General features: G+C 35.2%; 1 protein-coding gene across 3 annotated transcripts in view; it reads right to left on the reverse strand.

Moving 5' to 3' along the window:
• Nucleotides 1-385: 385 nt before the first annotated feature.
• WDR44 (WD repeat domain 44) overlaps nucleotides 386-9,395 on the reverse strand; it is a 77,184-nt gene continuing 68,174 nt past the window's right edge. Inside the window, exons 15-20 of one of the 3 annotated variants that reach the window (XM_021712285.1) lie at nucleotides 7,214-7,405; nucleotides 6,919-7,020; nucleotides 6,558-6,673; nucleotides 5,622-5,725; nucleotides 4,755-4,889; nucleotides 386-1,450 (exon numbers count right to left, since the gene is read on the reverse strand). In XM_021712285.1, the coding sequence (XP_021567960.1) occupies nucleotides 1,356-1,450; nucleotides 4,755-4,889; nucleotides 5,622-5,725; nucleotides 6,558-6,673; nucleotides 6,919-7,020; nucleotides 7,214-7,405 (744 nt within the window). In that variant the 3' untranslated portion in view covers nucleotides 386-1,355. Of the gene's footprint in view, nucleotides 1,451-4,754; nucleotides 4,890-5,621; nucleotides 5,750-6,557; nucleotides 6,674-6,918; nucleotides 7,021-7,213; nucleotides 7,406-9,395 lie in introns of all 3 variants that reach the window. The other 2 variants (XM_008057946.2, XM_021712286.1) reach the window with 2 other exon arrangements.

Below are 9,395 nucleotides of genomic sequence, written 5' to 3' on the forward strand. Positions count from 1 at the left end.
GGGGTGGTTGGCAGAGAGCACAGCACTGGCAAGAGGAAGAAAGAAGGAAAGAAGAAAGCGGCATAAAGGCAAACAATATGCAACATACTAGAAAGCCCAGAACACTCCAAGACCATGCTGGATTAACAAGGATATGACTGTGGCTCCCCAGCTTCTCACTTATATACTAAAAGCAAATAAAGTATAGAACATAGAAACATAATGAATTCTTAGCAGTGTTCAATTTAGAACTAGAATTTTAAAAATTTTAAAGGCATGTAGCTAATGCATTGTAATTTAGGGGGCTAAAATTTAGTCTTCTGTCTGCTAAAAATTAAAGTTTTAAAACAAGTTTATTTTTCTTGCATTCCTTGATTTACCAAAGTCATCTGAAAATAAAGCCATGTTTAAACAAGCATTGGAGACCAACTTTTAATAATACATATTTAATTTTCAGAAACATATGCTAACCATCAACAACATGGTCAGGGTTCCATTGCCCCAGATGTTATTTCATTGGTACATTATATAGATATTTACAAAGGCTTTCAAATTCAACAACACAAAACAAAACAGCTTAATTTTTAAAAACTACAATGCTTAAAAAAAATGTAAACAGTTCATTTTTACATTATTGTAAAAAAGAAGACTCACTCCTTAATGCGGCTTAATTTTTTTTAAGTGAGCAAAGCCTGGTGCTCATGGATAAAGAATGAAAAGAATTCTTTACATAGAAACATTGTGCTCCAGTGTGGCAAAGAAAAAAAATTATATATACACATATAAAGAAAAAAATCTTAAGTCCACAATTTAGACCACAAATAAAATCTTGTCCCCAAATTGAGAAATTTATAAAAACCATTTATACATGGTTATTGACCTATTGAAAACCTATACAACATTTTCAAAACAATAACTCAGTCAAAAGATACCACCTTTCTTAAAAATGAAATTTTGTGCAAAAAAAAAAATGTTTAAGCTAGAAACAAGACTATCTCCCCAGTAAGAGGTCAGAAGAGCCACTGAAATAATTTAACTCTGTTAGATTTAGTGCATGTAACCAAAAGGCACACACATGTGATTAATATATTAATATCTTTTCATGCAGAAACCTGTGCATGTTCATAATTATATAACAAAAACACAAACATAATAAAACATAAAGCCTAATGTTTGGCAATGTTATTCTAGCCACATTCCTTTCTAGTCTAGGGTTTCCTAGATCATTAACACTGCCTCTCAAAAAATATATTATATTTGAACAACTTTCAATAAAAATAAAAAAAAAAAGAATGTTAGCTTGAAACACTATATTTTTTTCAGTTCTGATACATATAGAAACTTACTGATATGTTTATTTTAAATATCATTTCAAATTAAGACACATTTTTCCTTTTATTAATAAACACTTTGATCGCTCCAGTGAAGTCTGCAGAAAGAAGAACTTCTGTGTTATCGGTCTTCATAATACCTTAAAAGCATAAAAAATAGTTTTAAGTTGATTTTAAAAGAATATGCAGCCTGCTGCCACAATGATCACATGCCTATCCACCTTTAGGGGAGAAAATCCTCTCGCCACCTTTTCAGTCTCCTTTCAGGCTGAAGTCCTTTCATCCTACTGTACCTCTCCTCTCTGAGGCTCACTTCTACTTACCTTGTCCTAGCTGGTCTTTCCTTGGCTTGAGGATATTACAGTCCCTTGGGGCCTGAATTTATTCCTAGACAACCTAGGCCTCTAAGTCATCTAATACTTCATTTCATCTAATACTTCCATTTCATGGCAAGAGGCTAGCATGTTATTCAGCCCCAAGACTGCAGTATTGGCAGAATGGGATCAGTTGGGAAAGTCTGTTACTAACAGGGGTGTCTAAAGAGGTTGCTAGCAAGGTTTACTGTACAGCAGACATACAGAAACGACCATGAAATGAAGTACATATATTTGTTCTAAGAATGCTGACAGCACCTTTTGCCATTACAGTCCTTACTGAAGAGCTATGTAGCTATGCTGAATGGCAAAAATGCTTACCTCTTACATTTACCAGTTGCATAAAAGCATTTAACAAACAAATTCAGTGTTAACTAACCCTACTACACATAGGTAAAAATTGTAGATTTAAGAAGGACTGATTATTAAGGATGAAAATAATCCAAACTTTATTGGAAAGCTGTGTACAGGATGAGTCAGGCAAAATAATTTTACTTAGATGTGCTAAAAACATATCCTAAGTCTTTGAACATTCCTTACCACCCTTTTGGCATATCTCAAAGTAATGCTGTGTGGTAGTAGCAGCAGCAAAGGACTTAGGAATATGAGAAAGGTTAGAAAACATAAGAATTCATCATATATAAAAATGCTTTGTGAAACACAATAACAAAGATGATAACAATGTCAATCACACATCAGACATTTTGTTAGGCACTTTATATATATTTTACTTTTTCAGGTATCACTCTGTCATCCAGGCTGGAGTGCAATGGCGTGATCATAGCTCACCTATAACCTCGAACTCTTGGGCCCAAGAGACCCTCCCTCCTCAACCTCCTGAGTAGCTAGGACTACAGGCTTGCATCACCATGCCTGGCTTTTTAAAAACTTTTTGCAGAGATGGGATCTTGCTATGTTGTCCAGGCTGGTCTCAAAATCTTGGTTTCAAGAGAACCTCTGTTCTCAGTCTCCCAAAAAGTTTGGATTACAGGCATGAGTCACCATGTCCTGGCCTACACGTTATCTTTAATTTTTATCAAAACCATGTAAACTAGGTTATCATCACCATTTTACATATGAGGAAAACTGAGGCTCAAATTGTCAAATATGTTAGGAATAAAAAGAGAGGACAAAGAGGCAATCAGATATATTTTATAATCCCATACCCAAGGTTTAAGAGTTTATTCTTAGCCAAGTGCAGTGGCTCATGCCTGTAATCCCAGCACTTTGTGAGGTGGAGGTGGGAGGATTGCATGAGCCCAGGGGTTCAAGTTCAGCCTGAGCAACACTGTGAGACCTCACCTCTAGAATTACCAAAAAAAAAAAAAAAAAAAAAAAAGATAAATCAGGCATGGTGGTGCATATCTGCAGTTCTAGCTACTTGGAAGGCTGAGCTGGAAGGAATGCCTGAGCCCAGCAGATTGAGCCTGTGGTAGCCATGATCATGTCACTGCACTCCAGCCAGGGCTACAGAGTGAGACTCTCACTCAAAAAAAAAAAAAAGGAGTTTATTTTTAGACTATACCTAGATAGGTATATACAAAATGATAAACACAAATCTGAACATAAACCATTATAAGTTGAGCGTCTTCAAAAAGGACCCACTGAATTAACTGAACCTTGTTAATGTAGTATGTTTTCGAGAAATAAAAAAAACCCTGTACTTTTCACTTTTCCTTAAATTGTTTTCAAAGCTAGAATTTCCTATGGAATGTGTAGACTTATATAGAGAGTGTAAAAAGGTATCTCAGGGAAAAAAGACAAAAAAATGACTGAAGTTAGAAGAGACAAGCTAGATTTGATTCTGAGAAGAAAAGAAAAACAAACCAGAAAGCAATATTTCCAAATAGGCACTTAGTAAAGGTTTAATCATTCTGACTTGGTTTATTTTTAAATCTTAAAACTGAAAGCAATGCTAGAGTGACACTCATCTTTATTATCAAATTTTTTCTTCACAGACAGAAGGAATAGTGTACCGAGTGGATATTGTAAATACTACTACAAGATATAAATTACTTGAGATTAAATTAAAGTACTTGGGAACTTTTTAGCATTCAAATAGTTTGGAAGCACTCTTTGGGCATAATAACTACTGTTACAGCTTTATGACATAAAGTAGTCTGTAGAATAAAAAAACACATTTCATAAACTATTATGCAACTGACCTTTTTAATACAAAAGTTTTTTACATTTGTTTTGGGGTTTTTTTGAGATGACATCTTGCTATGCTGCCCTGGCTGGTCTTGAACTCCTAAGGCTCAAGCAATCCTCCCACCTCAGCCTTCCATTTAACTAGAACTACAGGCCCATAGCACCATGTCTGGTGCAACTGATTCTAATAATACAAACTTGTTATCACTAACAGTTGGCCCACATTTGCATACTCTTACCATATACTTATGGATTAGCAGGGACCCTTTATATATAATTGATTGAAAACTCAATACTACTTGCTGACGATTTCTTTTCACCTCCTAATCTGAGTACTTTATATAATCGGAATTACCAACTCATTCCCAAAGTGCATGTTACAAATGGCAAGAAAGTACAAGCTTGTAAATAGCTGGTTATCTTGAGAAGTTTTTAACTGTGGCAAGTAGAAAAGAGTCCTGCTTCATTTGGGTTTAATTCATTTAGCCAGCAGATGTTTATTAAGCACATACTATATGCAGGCAAGCACTGTGCTAGGCACAGGCAATACAACAATAAATAAGACATATAAAACTTCTGTCCTCCTAGAGACTATAGACTAGTAGGAGACAGATAATACAAAAGTTTTATACGTGTATATCTTGTTTGCATTTACCAGAATAGAATGGTTGCCTATTAAAAATTATAAACTTGCAAATTTTTCATTTTTAATTCTCAGGTAAATTTAAAAGAAGTAAAATGTTCAAGAAATATATTACTAAAATATTCAGAAATGGAGACATCTGCTAATCATTAGGTTGTAAACAAGAAATATTCTTTATACTCATGAAAACCTCATCATGCCCAATACTAGGTAAATGAGATTACTAAGTGCTGACTAGAAAAACAAATGTAGGACAAATAAAATATGAGTACCTACCAGAGGGCGTGGCATCCAAAGCTTCAGCATCTTCACTTTTATCATTCCCTTCTGCTTTTTCAGATTGCACATCCAAAGATAACATCAAACTTGGGTTTGGAGCAAAGATGGCTGATGTAACAACTGCATTATGTGCTGAGGAAAAAAACTTCAGGATAACTGACAAATTTGATACTAAACATCAAGACAAATGCAATAGTGTATGTTATATACTAAATATCTTTAAAAATTAAGATAGAAGTAACTAAGAGTGATTTAAAAACCCCAAATAATTTCTAAAAATTATCACATAGAAGTTCTGAGATCTCATGACTTCTCAAATTTTAGACCAAAATAAGTTCTTTCTTATCACAGAAAAATCAAACAAGCAAAGTCAAATGCAAAGCAAAAGCAGTTGTAATTGTCAAACTGTTACAGGCCAAGGTTCTGGCAACGGGGGGTTTCTTATATCTCTCATGTTGTACTCTAAGCTGTTTATCTAATTGTGCTAAGGTAGCTTCTTTGATTGTTGTAACTTCCCATCCCCATGGGAACTATCAGCATGATTAGATCTTGGGTCCTACTGAAACTGCCTATAGGCCTTGTTAATTCAATCTTGGGGGTTGGTGAAGGAGATCCCGAGTCATGCCTTTGTTTTTTGGATGAATACACTAACTCACTCTTTAATTACATGGGATCAGATTAAATACCCACGTCTCCCAGTTTCTGCCTCTCGTCTTGATTGGCTTCAAGGGATAGCAGTCAATTTATTGGATCAGGCCATAAAAAAAATGCTTCTCTAAAATGCCTATAACAAATTTACTTCTAGTATATCTCCACTTCAACTTTATTCTCTTTAAGGCACATGAAAAGTAGATATTTACTTACCTTTAATGCCTTCCCAGAAGTCATTACGATCTCTCCTGACTGAAGTAAACTTGCTTAGATCATGGTAAGTACTCCAGATATAAACATATTTATCTTCCGAACCGCTAACGAGGTAAGTAAAATCATGGCTAGATTTGGGAAAGGAAAAAATAAATTAAGTGTGTGTTTTTAAGATTTCCTTTCATCAGGGCTTCCTACTTTAAAATACCTAAAACAACACCTAAAGGAGCTTGTTGAAAATGTAGACTCATAGTTTTACTCTAGCAGTTCTAACTGTGTAGGTCTGATCTAGAGACCTGGCATTTGTATTTTCCTCAAAAGATCTAGGTAACCGTGATGCTAGTTAACCCAGAGTGGGAGGAACAATGATTTAAGAGTTGAAAGAGAGAAGCAGAATACTTGACCAATTGAATTAATGATTTATTCAAGAAAAAAAAGGAAGAAATGGTAAGAGATGCAGGAAGAGATGTAGAAAGAAGGAAAGGCAGTTAACCCTATGTGAGGAAAGTTTCTATATCCCAACTTAGGAATTCAAGTGATAATGATAGGTAAATACAGGACACTGTGCTGTGGGGTGTTGAAATGCTTTCTTAGCTTCTGTATCTAAAAGGTTCAAGACAATGGAGGTGGGGAGGGATGAGCAGGAAGCCCCCTCTTAAAAGCATGAACACAAGTACAATCACAAAAATTCTACAGCTTTAGGCCAATTACTTAATGTTCTGAGAGTCTTGGTTTTTTTCATCTGCAGAATAGGGAGAATTCTAATACTATTTACCATATAGGTGGACAAGGTAGGTATTACATAATGATAAAATGAGATACCAAATGTGAAAGTACAAGGAAACTAAAAAACCCATAAGGCATAGATCAATGGAAAAATGGGAGTAGAGGAGAAATATTCTGGTCTCTTTTGGAAATTTCTCATTGCCAATTTACCTGAAACTTGCTTTGATCTGGCTGCTGCTGTTAACATAACCCTTATACTTCATGGACAGTGACAAATCTCTCAGATCATATAATCTGATTCTGGAATCATTTGAGGTCACCAGTATCTAAAAACAAATCAAAGGAAAGTTAAAAAACATCATCTTCTAATCCAAGTTAAGTTACAACCAAAAAGAGGTGTTACACACACACACACACACACACACACACACACACACACACAAATATATCTCAAAACTAGAAAAAGCAGTATTCCACAAAAAAGGGGATGAATTTTTTTGCCAAGATATTAAGAACAAACTTTGAGATCTACATATAGTGTGGAGAGAGATGGTTTTAAATACTATAGTACCTTATTTTCTCCAGGTAAAGGCTCAATGCCAGTAATTTTTCTTCCAACCTTGTTGCGTCCTCTAGTAGATCTGACATGTATTTGTGTATGGTATTTCAAATGCTAAAAAGAAATCATACATTTAATATCAGAATTAGAAGAAACTTCAAAGATCACCTGATCCATCTTTCAAACACTATTATTTACCCCAAATTACAGAAAAGGCAGTTAAAGCCACAGGGTTTGATAAACAACATGTCTAAAACCACCAGTGTTTTATTAAGTACACAATTATATAATTTACATAATAATTTACCTCTGTATCATAGAAAATACATCTGCCATCATATGTCCCGATCACTGCATATTTGCCATTCTGACAGAAATTTGCAGCTGTGATCAATTTTGTCTGACCATCTACTTCATTCCACAAAGCCACTTTTTTGTCAGGTATGTTCCAAAGACGGAGCTTTCCATCCAATGACCCACTCAGAAAATACCTGTCATCCTAAAAAGGTGGCAAAAAGAGACAGCTTTAATTTTACATCACGGAAAAACTAATTAGCAAATCAAATCAGTACGTCTATTAAAAATAAAGTTTAAAAATGTAGACCTCATTTTAAAAGTATTATTCTTCAAGCATTATTTTATGTATCAAGAATATTAACAACAATTAGAAACCTCACTATTCATTTTGGAAAAATAAAGTTTCACTTATCATATCATTAAACTACTTTTCCTAAGATGTAGCTATTAATAGATGATGTGTTTGAGTGTGTATTGCATGGAAGAAGGTTCTATGATCAAATTAAGTTTGAGAAATTTTGGGTTACAGAAGTTAAAAAAGGGTTCTCAGTTAACCTGCATTCTGAATCTCCAAAAAAGGGATAAAGTGAGTAGCATTTTTAAATTTATTTAACCACAGACTTTTTCTAGGGATGGTCTTAGGGGAGTCAGGCAGGAAAATCTAACAAGACTAGAACCTTCAAGGAACATGCTTTGGAAAACACTATCCTATACTATACCCTCCCCTCTGGGGTACATGTAACACTTGACACCAGGTAGTGGAGTGGCCCACAGAACCAGTCATTTTTTGGAACTCTAGCACCATGTCAGCAGAGAATCCCTTCACTATTCAAATTCTCAATCTGAAACCAGGGGTTCTCAATCTGGGACAATTTGACCCCATAGATGGCATCTAGCAAACTCTGGAGACATTTTGGTTGCCATAACTGGAGGTTGGAATGCTACCAGCATCTAGTGGGTATAGGCCAGGGATGCTGCCAAACATTCTACCAATGCACAGCCTTCCCCTCCTCCTGTAACAAAGAATCTCAGTAACGCCAGGGTTGAAAAACCTGCTTTAAACTAAATCAGTCTCAAGACTGGGCATAGTGGCTCAGCCTGTAATCCCAGGACTTTGTGAGGCCTAGGCGAGAGAATCGTCTGGGCTCAGGGGTTCGAGACCAGCCTAGGCAACTTGGCGAGACCCCACCTCTACAATAAATCAATTAAAAAAAAAAAAAAAAAACACTAGCCAGGCATGGTGGCGTGTGTCTGTAGTTCCAGCTACTTGAAAGGCTGAGGCAGAAGGATCACCTAAACCCAGCAGGTCAAGGCTGCGGTGGCCGTGAGTGTGCCACTGCACTCCAGCCTGGGCAACAAGAGTGAGACTCTAACTCAAAAACAAACACACAAAAACTACATCAGTCCTACCACTAAGCTGGTCCAATTTTTGGCAACATAAGGATTAAAGATTAAATAATTAGGACACCAAAACAAAAAACAGATTTTCTTCTCTGCTTGAGATTATTGTTCTTTTTCTTTTTTCTAAGGATTTCTGTTTCTTGTCAAAGATTATTATTCTTACCCACCTCTGAAATTTCTCAAAGACAATCAATAAATGATGGACATTTTTATAGTTAATGGTAGAGTAGGCTCTATTCAGTGTCTACCAGTAAGAAAGCTGAACAAGTAAAAAAAAAATTTTAACTTAGTCCTCTAATTCAAAATCTTATTTACATATATGTGTATATCTGCATTTTGCTATCTTTTATAACACTGCTACATTCCTTCCACTAACATTATAATAAGATTCATATTTCTTAAAAAACTGTCAACACTACCCCATTCTTCGCCAGTCCCTCTCAAGAACTCTATACTTCTGTTCAGTTTTTAGAAATAGGGCTTTACAGTTTCTAAAATGAAACCAAATAAAAAGTACTATACAAATTACTGACTGAACAGAAACCTTAATAAATAATAAAATACTACATAGATAACTATCACAATCGAATATCTTTCCACCATGAAACTTTATAGGTGGATGGAAAGATTTTGTTCACAGTTGCTGATGGGGTAAATCTATCTTATTATTGCATCTTTAGGGAACAGGAATAGGGGTGTTATTCAGAAAGAAGCCTCTAATGATTTGATGGTCAAAAACTGATAAGGTATTAACATATATTCAATGCTTTTTTTTTTTTTTTTTTTTTTTG

This window comes from Carlito syrichta, unplaced genomic scaffold (genome assembly GCF_000164805.1).
Source record: "Carlito syrichta isolate Samal-C Ts95f unplaced genomic scaffold, Tarsius_syrichta-2.0.1 Scaffold303164, whole genome shotgun sequence".
Taxonomy (NCBI): Eukaryota; Metazoa; Chordata; class Mammalia; order Primates; family Tarsiidae; genus Carlito; species Carlito syrichta.